The sequence below is a fragment of the Condylostylus longicornis genome, unplaced genomic scaffold, assembly GCF_029603195.1.
Source record: "Condylostylus longicornis isolate FDR11 unplaced genomic scaffold, ASM2960319v2 ptg000042l, whole genome shotgun sequence".
Taxonomy (NCBI): Eukaryota; Metazoa; Arthropoda; class Insecta; order Diptera; family Dolichopodidae; genus Condylostylus; species Condylostylus longicornis.
This window is the reverse complement of record NW_026578011.1, coordinates 871,359-883,442: the sequence shown is the minus strand read 5'-3', so window position 1 is coordinate 883,442 and position 12,084 is coordinate 871,359. Positions and strand designations below refer to the sequence as shown.

At 28.6% G+C, this 12,084-nt stretch overlaps 1 protein-coding gene and 2 non-coding genes across 3 annotated transcripts; 2 read left to right on the top strand and 1 right to left on the bottom strand.

Annotated features, from left to right (window-relative positions):
• The first annotated feature begins 3,012 nt into the window (after positions 1–3,012).
• Trnag-gcc (transfer RNA glycine (anticodon GCC)) lies at positions 3,013–3,083 on the top strand. Its single transcript has one exon. It is a non-coding gene; the product is annotated as a tRNA-Gly (tRNA).
• Positions 3,084–3,297: 214 nt separating this feature from the next.
• Trnap-ugg (transfer RNA proline (anticodon UGG)) lies at positions 3,298–3,369 on the bottom strand. Its single transcript has one exon. It is a non-coding gene; the product is annotated as a tRNA-Pro (tRNA).
• A 4,632-nt stretch (positions 3,370–8,001) lies between these two features.
• LOC129609992 (craniofacial development protein 2-like) lies at positions 8,002–9,033 on the top strand. The gene has a single exon (XM_055522286.1). It carries the CDS (start codon positions 8,002–8,004, stop codon positions 9,031–9,033), a length of 1,032 nt encoding a protein of 343 aa, XP_055378261.1.
• Positions 9,034–12,084: the final 3,051 nt, after the last annotated feature.

The window sequence follows — 12,084 nt, the reverse complement described above, 5'->3', positions numbered from 1 at the left end:
TTGTTACAGTTGTTAAGAAATAATTAAATTTTATGATTTTTCTTATAATATTTTATATCTTTTCAGATTAGTTTTTAACTGCACATTCCAAGATACCTTTAATACAAAGTAATCATTTTCATATAAGTAAAATTATAATCATATCAAGGAACATCATTCTTGAATTTTCGTATATTACAAAATGTTATATTACAACTCCTATTAAAACATCAATATCATGTCGTCAGAAAGACAATAGCCCTCTTACGCGACATAAATTTTGCATTGGTCACAATTTTCTTATCGCGTAACAAATCAATTTATTTTCTGGTTTGAGTAACTAAATTAATTTTAAAATAGAAAAAATATCATTAAATGAAATAAAAACACTTTTTTAACTTAAATTTAAATTACAATTTCGCGTAACAACGTAAATTCGTACATTTTCAATTAAATGTTCTATTTATTCTCGCATAAAAATCAGTAAATTAATTTCAATTATAAAAACTAATAAAAAATCACTTCCAAAGTATAATTATAATTATTGTGTTTAAATAAAAAATTTTCTAATTTTGTTTTTAAGAATTTATTTAGAAAATTTTGTATTTAATGCAAATTTATTAACTACTTTATTTATTAACTACTTAAAGTTTTTCCAATATGACAAAATTACTCTTCAAACCCTAATTCATTCAAAAATTTCATTCTAAATTCACAGATTATTTAGCAGATACTAAATCATAATTCCAGACTATTCATTAAGCAAACATTTTATGATAACAAATTCATTCCGAAAAAGCTTATCAAAAATTCTGTTTGTTTTTGTTTGTGTACAATTACTCTTTTACAAAAGAATTTACATTTAATTACGATATTTACTAGCAATTTCATGTCGCATATATATATAAAAGCTATTCTTAGCATTTTAATCTTCATTCAAATTCGTAACCTTATATCAAAAGAGCCCAGAAAAATCCACAAAAAAATATGAAATTAATACTAATATTTTTAATTTTTGGAGAAATTTCTGCTACTGCATATTCATGATTCATCTCATTATCTCTATTCACCATATTTTCAAGGAATATTAAGTCATTTCAAAAATTCTGTCGATGATGTTGCTGTAAAAAATCAGCCAGATGAAAAGCAAAATTTTCTTTTTATGCCAGATGATAAAGAAACTAAAATATTGGAAAGAATACCAGAAATGAAAGTTAATCATAATATTCCAGAAACTTTTCATGCTAAAAGATCAGCAATAAATCATGAAAATAGTGGTGGTAGTAAAATTTCAAAAACTAATAAAATTGAAATTTACATTAATATTGCGGATGATAAAGAAGAAAATATTTTAAAATATGTTCACATATTGCCAGAAGATAATGTTGACGATGTTTGTAATAAAGTCAATGCAAGACAAGGAGGATCTTTGCCTCATGATAACACTTTCTTAGAAGATGAATACTACACCATAGGTGGACCATTTTATAAGGGTGTGTAATATAGATTGGATATATTAAGAAGGAAAATGTTTTTTTTTAAGATAATACATTATATGTATTATTATGTTTGTAAAAAGAAATTGTTAAGTAAAAATACTTTATCTTAAAAAAAAGCCGTTGTGTTTAAAACAACATATAATTCAATTTTGCACAAAATATTCTATAATTTGTTTAAAAATAGCATGATACAATGCAGAAAGGGTTGAAAATTAATGTCGAAAATATCCCTACTTTCATTTTAAAATTTTGAAGTTTTGTAAATAAACGACTCTAACGCAGTAAAGCACTGTCGAACAAGGAAATAAGCCCATGACTCAATATTAATATTACTGTGTAAACGCTGGTCATAGTAGAGCTTATAATCAAACATGTTAAATTGCTAAATATTTTATGGAAAAATTAGAAAACTTTTTTTTCACTTTATAGAGAAATAATATTGGGTGTCTAGGATGACATTACTTTAAAATTCCTTGGGTGTTATTTTATATATTATACATATTTATTCAACATGAGGTCTGAATATGTTTTTGTCTGAGTACTTCTTAATATTAAAAGTAGCTTTCCTGTAAAAAATTATTATTGACAATTCAGATAAGTTGTGTAATTCAGATTGGGAACACGAGTCTGAATAACATCACTTATCAGAATAGGTACTTTTTTCTAATTTTTTTGGAAAAGTGCTTATAACTAAAGTAGAACCAAAACCGTTATCAAAACCGTTAATCTTTGCGTCTTAAAAATGAAAGAAACGTCTTTTGTTAATTATATAATTAATTATATGTGTTACGTAATATCTGAGGTTGTTTGTAATATATCTTCTAAAAAAAACTACATATGAAATGTAACAGAAAATTTGCTACAAAGTAAACCAAATTGAGAAAGATTCTTCCTATCTTCCAGGTACCAAAATATAACCCAATTTTGTAATAAATATTCCCAAACGGCAACCCTGATTGTGGATTATCATAATCATCTATGAAATCTAATGATCATATAAAATTATTTTCGTGATTTCCCACTGTTGCTGGACTTTTTACAGTAATTGACGAATTAATATTAAGTATAAAAAAAATGATTAAAAATTGTTTTTTCATTGTGTTTTGATTTAGATGAAGAAAACTTTGATATTTCTTTTTGTTGCAACAAGATGTATTTTACATACGGTTCCAATCAATTAATTAAGCGAAATCTTATTTGGTTTTAGAATTTTTCTAGTAAGTTTATGTTGAAATTAAAGTTATGAAAGAAAATGTAAAACTCTCACTCTAAAATGATTGTATGCGAGTGGGCAATATAAAAGCAAAAATTTTTGAAAAATCTGTATAATGAAATGCCAAGGTAATTTTTTATTTCTTCATCTTATGGATAATTTTTATAATTTGAGAAGCACCGAAACCAACAAGCGTTTGAGCTGATTTTATTAATTTTTAATTTGAAATAATTTGATGGTAACAAAAATTAATTCAAATTTTAATGTGACAACAATTATTATTGTTAAATTAATACCTTTTTTCAAAATAATTTATTATGAGCATTGGTGGTTCAGTGGTAGAATGCTCGCCTGCCACGCGGGCGGCCCGGGTTCGATTCCCGGCCGATGCAATTTTTTTTTAATCCTTAAAATTAATTTATTAATTTTTAATAAAATTAATTATATTAAAAAACTATTTATTATTTGTTAAAGCAAAAATGTTTATCTTTAAATTGAAAAAAAAAATTTAATCCTAAAATGTCAGAATGTTTATAAATATGAATTGTTAAATATTTTAAAAAATATATTGGAGTATTTTATTTTTATCAAGAAAAAAAAATTTTTGGGCTCAACCGGGATTTGAACCCGGGACCTCTCGCACCCAAAGCGAGAATCATACCCCTAGACCATTGAGCCACATAAATTTACTGTTACTTCAATATGCTTTTTAATATTACTTACTTAATAAAATATTCCAGTTTTTTACTTTTTAATTAAAGTGTTTATTATCAAGATCAGCGAAAACATAACAAAAATAAAAAATATTGGCCAAAACTGCATAAATAAATTATACAACATAAATGAAAAACATTAAACTCCAACTGATCTACCATTGAGCATAAAATATGAATGAAAAAAGTAACAAAACGAAAAAATAAAATCTGTTATGATCAACACATAATCTATTGTAAGATGTAATGTCTAGGTTAGCAAGTGTTGCTAGTAGGCTTTTAGTAAAATTCTAGTAGGCTTTTAGTAAACATACACAGAAAAATGCAAATTTGGCTTCTAGTAGAAATTATGTTTGCTTTGTGCCATTAGAATCCATAGAAAAGTTCGTCAGCTTTTCCGGTAGCAAAATAGCCTCAAATATTGAAAATCAAAAAAAGTTCGGCAATTAGGTGCTCAGACATGCTACAAAATGTAAAATCTATGTTAGGGTAAAATGGGTAAATTTGCTTCATGGTAAATCATGGTTTAATGGAAACGCACCTCGCCATTATAAAAGGTCCGGTTGCCAAAGCCTGACATATCGTAAAATTTGATCAATCCATGACATAGCCGAAATAAACCTTTACACAAATTTTTATCAAAATCAGTCCACCCAAACTTGGGATACGCATACACAAATCAATAACAGACCGACATCTCCCTAAAAATAGTTCATTTATACACTTCCATACTATACGGAAGTGCTTTTCCACTACAAACCCGACATGAAAAGTTTAATGTTATCGCATAACCTCGCTTTTATTATGCAAAACGATTAGTAATAAGGCTACCTTGCTCTTCCAGATTATCAAAAAAATTTTGTTTTCATTGTTTTTGGTTTTATATCTATTAAAAATTATACCTTTAAGTATTTTATGTGGTGTGGTGAGTAAATTGATTTCATTTCTTTTTTCAATATGTTTCGTACTTTTCCCCGCTTTTAAATAGGTCTGCGCATGAGCTGATAAATGATGAGCTTTTATTTATTTTTTTAAACTTACATATATCTTATATATGATTTCATATGATAACTTTTAATGGGTTTTGAAAAACTACGAAAAAAAATTATCTGGTTTTATTTGTTTAAGAGAAAGTGCACATTTTTTTAGCTTTAATTCTATTTTTATATGGAAAAATAAAGATTTTGGAATTAAATTGTCTGTTGTTTGGTTAATGCCTTTATATCCAACAAGTCCCAGTGCTAAGAGAGAAATTTGAAAGCACGACCTTATTTTATAAAAATTTTAGTGTGAAGCATAAATTTATGTTGTTATTTTAAAAGATATAACAAATATCTTATTATACTCGTAAAGCAGGTGAAATTGCGATGTTATATTTCAAATGTTTATTACTTAAAATGATATTTCCATTTATAATTATTTAAAATTCTTGAAATACATGCACAAAAAGCGGAAAAACTAAAAGCCAACCTTAATCTTCAACATTTTATTTTTTACTGGAAGCATTTCATTATTTTTAAATGAGAAGAGATTTTTTTATAGGGTAAGTTTATTCAAGATATGGTAAGCAAAGTTGAAAATAAAATTATTGAAAGAACAATTATTAAATGTTGATATAAATACACAATTAAAAAGAGTATGAAGACGGAATTAAAAAATAATATCTAAAATACAATTGAATATTATTTTACCCATACAAATTTTATATACACTTCGAAATTTTATATTTTTATTTGAGAAAAATTTGAAAAACTTAATATCTCAATTACCTAATTATAAAATATATTTAAAATGTTTTGGAAAAGACATATATTTTTATGGCCGGATTTGAAAAATTTTTTTAGTTTTGAAATAAGTAGTATCTTACCAAATGACTCAAAAATTCTGATTGTAAAATACCATGTCCGTTTGCGTTTAAAATTAAAATAGTCATACTTGCACAGGTAAGGAAATTTTGTAAATAGATAAAATGTAATTCTTCTTTACCTATAAATAAATATGAAAGAAGAACACAAATAAATTTTGCAAGCGCAAGATGTAATACATATTTATTTTTATAACTTAAAAACTAATTGAAATTATTCGAAACAATTCTACGAGTATAAGTATCTTTTAAATACTGAGGAATGAGATAATAATTAAAATTACTGCTTTATATTAATTTCATTACATTCTCATTTGCCGACACTATCCAATAATGTCTTTATATCTAACAAGTCCCAATACTCAATTTTTTTTACGAAATATTACGAATTTTTAGCTTCGTTCTGTTTTTTTCTTTAAATGCAACTGATCGTTTTTTAAAAAATCTCAGGAAATTATACACATTTTTTAAAAGCTTCCCATTTAAATTCTATTGTACGAAAAAGAAAGAAAGGTAGGAGGAAAGAAAAAATGAAAAAAAAATTCAAATTCATATTTCAGTATGGTTTCAAATGTTAATGAGGGAGGAGGTATGATTTTTCATGCACATTTTGTATTTCCCAATAAGGTAAGTTGAGTAGTGTCGGCTAACAAAAATGTTAATAAAAGTAATATAGGTTGACACATTTCAACAATTTGAATTATCTCATTTCGATTATTTATACGTTACTTATAAAATTATTTCAAATATGTTCAGCTAGTTTTTAAGTTATTAAAAATAAATATGTATGTACCTACTTCCAATTAATTTTTTTTTAAATAATTATTTTAAAACTATTTCAAACATGTTATATTGGATGCTTCAAAAATTTTGTTGTGTTCTTCTTTTACATTTTATTAGCAGGTAAACAAGAGCAACTTATTTATAAAATGGCTCTGCCTGTTTATGAATCTTAATAGTAAACGAGAACGGACAAAAATTTACATCAGTACCTACTACTTGTCGTTTTCCAATCGGAGTTTTTGAGTCATTTGCTAAGATACTATTTATTTAAAAAATAAAAAAGATATCCGAATTCGGTCATAAAATATATTATTATCTTTTCCAAAACCTTTTAGGTTTTGGAAAAGATAATTAATAGTATATTATTTTACCTTACTTAGGTAAAAAATTTTCTCACAAATAGAAGTAAAATTTAGAAGTGTATATAAAATTTGTATTTAAAAAATAATATTTGATTGTATTTTAGATATTATTTTCTAATTCCCTCTTAAAATTTTTTCTTTACTATGTATTTATTTCAATATTCAATAATTATCTTTCATTAATTATATTTTCAACTTGACACCAAAGTTACTTCCCATATCTTGAGTTAACTTACCTTATGAGAAAAAAAAGCTGTTCACTTAAAAATAATGAAATGCTTTCAGTAACATATAAAACGTTGAAGGCGAAGGTTGTACTTGTTGTTTTTCCGCTATTTTAAGAATTTTAAAATAATTCTGAATGAAAATATTAATATATTTTCTTGATTTTTCAAATATATTTTTAGAGTTTTACCTGCTTTATAATAAGTGTAAATTTATTTCAATATTTCTTTTAAAAAAATAGCCACTTTAATTTAAAAAAATCCATATAAAATAAGGTCGTACTTTCAAGTTTCTCTCTGAGCATTGGGACTTGTTAGATATAAAGACATTACTATCCAACTTACCTTATTGAAAAATACAAAATGTACATGAAAAAGTCTCATATCCCTCTTCATTAATATTTGAAACCATACTTAAAGGCGAATATGAACAATTTTTTCATTTTTCTTTCTCCCATTTTTCTTTTAATTTCATTCAACAGAATTTAAAAGGGAAGTTTTTTAAAAACATGTAGAATTTCAAAAAGCAAAAATCAGAGCAAGAGCAATTTGTAAAGTTCGTAAGAACATCTGTATGCCACCAAGGACTTCACCACTTTTCCCACAAGATCTGCAAGACTTCTTGCTTTCTGTGTTTACCTTCTAAATACACTTTTTCAAATACGTAAAAAATAGTTACCGAAATAGTTAACAATTCGATAAATATCCCGACGGTACCACAATCGTACCAAATTTTTGTGTGATATGCCTGTATGTTTGAAGAGGTATTGAAATTCTCCCTCAATTCCACATCAAATTGTGTTAATACTTCCTGTCATATAAGATTTTCCAACTATTTTCGGAAAATATACGTAAATTAATATTATATTAACATGAATAAAAGATTCAGTTCCATATTTTTATAAAACTTACAAAGTTAATAATGCACGGGTACGTGATTCTGGAATATTCCGTTTGCCTTGTTGTACTGGGTTCCAAAATGGGATAGCGATGCGAATATATGCTGTTGTATGCTCTCCTATCCAATTCCTATCCTCACCTTCGCGAGGTGGAACCTGATACCCTGAGCAACCAGTATGAACGATTGGGTAACCAACCCCAGTGTAGTAATCTGGTCAGGAACGGACGAGGAAGGAAGAAACGGTGCTGCCTTGTACTTGCTGAGATTGGATTCTCAAAGGCTAGGAGACGGAAACTCCGAAATTAAATGACCTGGTCCCCCAAGTTGGGGGTTGTTCGTGCGGCTAACAACCGGACAACGTCAAAAAGAATATTGTTATGGAATCTCACAATGAGCCTCGGATATCGAACGGAAATAATGGTTTGATAATGATTTGAAAATAGCGACTTGGAATGTTAGGACTATGTTACAAATAGGGAAGATGCAAGAGGTAGCAAATGAAATGGCAAAATATAAAATCGACCTTATGGCTTTGCAAGAAATAAGGTGGGCCAATGAAGGAAAAATCGAAAAGCCTCAATATACGTTATTCTACAGCGGAAGCGCACCTGGTAGGAGAACTGGATTGTATGGTACTGGATTCATGATAAACAAAAAGATAAAAAGCACCGTAATGGCTTTTGAACCAGTTAATGATAGAATATCTATGATAAGATTAAAAGGAAAATTTTGTAACATCACAATAGTAACCGCTTACGCCCCGATCGAAGATGCAGATGCTGAAGACAAAGATATATTTTATGAAAGTCTAAGTAATGTGTGCGAAAAAGTAGATAGATATGACACTTTAATATTGATGGGGGATTTCAATGCAAAAGTGGGCAGAGAGCAGCATGTAGTGAATATTGCTGGTAAATACTCATTACATGAAGTATGCAACAATAATGGTCAGCGGATATGCCAGTTTGCCGATGAAATATCAATGAAAATAAAAAGCACGGCATTCGAGCGTAAAAATATATATAAAGGCACATGGAAAGTACCGGGGAGCGGCATAGTAAATCAAATTGAGCATGTTTTAGTTACAACAAGGAGGGCTTCGTCAATAATTGATGTAAGGTCGTGCAGAGGTGCTAATTGCGACAGTGACCATTACCTTGTTAGGGTTACTGTGAGGCAAAGAATATCAAATATTACAAAGCAGCGAGGTAAGAAAAAGATAAAGTGGAATACAGAAAAACTCTTACAGCCCACCGTCAAAGAAAACTATCAAGAGAAAATACAGCATCATTTGTTCCACAATGTAAACAGTCAGAACGAAACAATAGAGAACATGACAGAAAATATCGAAAAAGCCATAATATCAGCTGCAACAGAAATAGTGGGTAAGGCACCAACACAGCGAAATAGTGAATGGTTTGACAACGAATGTAAAGATGCAATTGAAATTAAAAATGAAGCGCGGAAAAAAATGAGCAAACAGAGAAGAATGTAAACGAAAGAGAGTAATTGCTAATAAAATTTGCAAAAAGAAGAAGAAACAAATGATGAAAAGTAAGGTAGAAAATATTCAAAAGGACCACAATAAAAATGACGTTAGAAAATTCTATAATAATATTAAGAAAATGACGAATGGATATCAGCCAAGACTGAATATATGTAGAGATAAGGCAGGGAATATGTTATTAGAAGAAAATAAAATAATGTCACGTTGGGTAGAATATTTTAAAGAGCTATTAAACGTGCCCCATGAACAACAACAAAATGACGAAGAAGAGTTGATGACGGCAGAGCCCCTGGATATATTACCAACATTTGACGAAATTAAAACAGCAATTTTTAAATTGAAAAATAATAAGGCTCCTGGTGAGGATAACGTAACGGCAGAGCTGTTAAAAATGGGTGGTGAGGAGCTTCAGAAAAGTATACATAGATTAATATGTAACATTTGGCAACAAGAGACTATACCTGAAAAGTGGAATATGGGTTTGATTTGTCCCATACACAAAAAGGGTGACAAAACAGACTGTAATAATTATCGAGGGATCACGTTATTAAACTGTATGTATAAGGTCCTGTCTAATGTAATTTATGAACGTGTCAAACCAATGGCTGAGGAGATAATAGATGAATACCAATGTGGGTTCAGAGGCAATAGGTCGACGGTAGACCAAATATTTTTACTGAGACAAAATATGGAGAAATGCTACGAGCACAATGTAGATCTTCATTTGCTCTTTATTGACTATAAACAAGCTTTTGATAGTGTAGATAGAATTAAATTAGAAATAGCACTGAAAAGACAAGGAATACCGCAAAAACTTATAAATTTAATGATAATGACAATAAAAAATTCAAAAGCCAAAATAGTTTTACAAGGACAAACCTCGGGTGCATTTGAAATTAAAACTGGTGTGAGACAGGGAGATGCACTATCTGCACTAATGTTTAATCTTCTTCTACAACATGCTTTAGGAAAATTTTATACTGATGGTAACATTTTTTCAAGAACGTCACAAATAATGGCATATGCAGATGATGTTGTTATAATTGGGAGAAGTGTAAGGGCCATGTGTGAAGCGTTCGTAGAAATCGAAAATGAAACATCAAAAATCGGTTTAAAAATAAATGAGGCAAAAACAAAATACCTAGAAATGTCTAGAACACCGAGAAGGCGACAATTACAAAATATGACAATTGGTCAATACAATTTCGAACGTGTAACAAGTTTTAGCTACCTTGGGGCTGTAGTTCGCAACGACAATAGTATGCACTATACCATAAATGATAGAATACAAGCGGGCAACAGGAGCTATCACGCCAACAAGAAACTCATACAATCGAATCTACTGTCCAGACGAACCAAGCTAATTATATATAAAACAATTATACGTCCAGTCGTGACATATAGTAGTGAGACATGGTCAATGACAAATGGTGATATGCTAGCCCTGCGAGTATTTGAGCGAAAAATATTAAGAAAAATTTTCAAAGCAAGAAGATTGGATAATGATGAATATGAAAGACGAAGCAATAGTGAATTAGAGCAGTTAATAGGGGGAGAAGATATCGTTAGATTTATAAAATCACAGAGATTAAGATGGGCAGGACACGTGGCCCGAATGGATGATGAAAGGGCACAGTTCAAGATTTTTAATGGTCGTCCTTACCTCAGTCGTGCAAGAGGTAGACCAAGAACAAGGTGGGTCGACAATGTAGAAAGCGATGCGCGAAGGCTAGGGATCCAAAATTGGAAAACATCGGCGCAGGAAAGGACAACTTGGAGGCAAATTGTGCAGAAGGCCAAAGCCTACCCCGGGCTGTAGTGCCAAATGATGATGATGATGACTTGTTGTACTATTGTCAGGGGGGAATAAAATGAAAATATATGATATGTAAAGTAACATATAAATTTTCCAGACGTGAAATAATTTTAATACATAAGTAATAACATTTAATTGCAGTAATATTTAGTCCCAAATTATTTCAGAGACTAAATATGTTTTTAATTTGGTATATTTAATAAGAAATTTGTATGAAATGTGTGGAATTTGTATTTTTTGTATGTTTTTTTAACACATTTAACACGTTTTACTGGCAAAACTAGGAGAGTAAAAGGAAAATGTTATATGGATTAACTTTTAGCTCTTATTGCAGCGCATTATAAACGGAAAACAAAAAAAATAATAACACAAGCTTTCGAAAAATTACGAATTTTATACAAAAAAACAATAAGATCAAAAATAAAGAACAATCTTGTAATGTTATCATTTCAAGCTTGTTTTATGCTATGTTATCATTTCAAGTACATTACTGTGCACGGTGCCGAAGTTATAAACATTTATTTATATGCAGGAAAAGTACCTTGTAGCGGTACCTTGTTTTTTAAAAGGCCGTAGCTCGTACTAAAACTGATATATGTATATGCATTATGTTATTTATCAAATTTTTAAGCAAGTGATTTGTATAAGATGTTGATCTTTATTTGTCATTAAATATGATTTTATACATATCTGCGTACATATGTATCTGCAATTGGTATTTTAAATGCCTCCAAAATGAAATTATAAAAAATCAAATGAATTTTTTCTTCTTGTAATAAAGAACTTTTAATGATTGAATTAGCATTTATTTTTTATAATATATTGTAATTTTTTTAGAAAAAGATAACTGACACTTATTTTGTTATAATTATGTTTATGTACTTAATACTCGTATGTAATCATTTTCATTAATTATTAAACACATCGATATACATGGTACTATAGAATTTTTTAAAAAGAAACTATTTACACCTGTTCTCAACAGAATTGTGCTTTTTTCTTGCTTTTTTTATTTCAGTTTAACAATTTCTTATACTTATTATTGGTTATACTAACCAGAGCAGTGATATTATATTATGTCATATACGTTATTTATATGTCAATTTAAAATATGTGTAAGTAAAATTTATGTTCCTTACGATCCTGTTTTGTATAAATAATATTAAATGATAAACAAAACATGTCGCATGTATTTAAGGTACATAAAACATGTATTTAAGGTA

What these genes read in the sequence shown, in the direction of transcription:
- LOC129609992 (XM_055522286.1), top strand. Translation starts at nt 8,002, where the DNA reads ATGTTACAAATAGGGAAGATGCAAGAGGTAGCAAATGAAATGGCAAAA.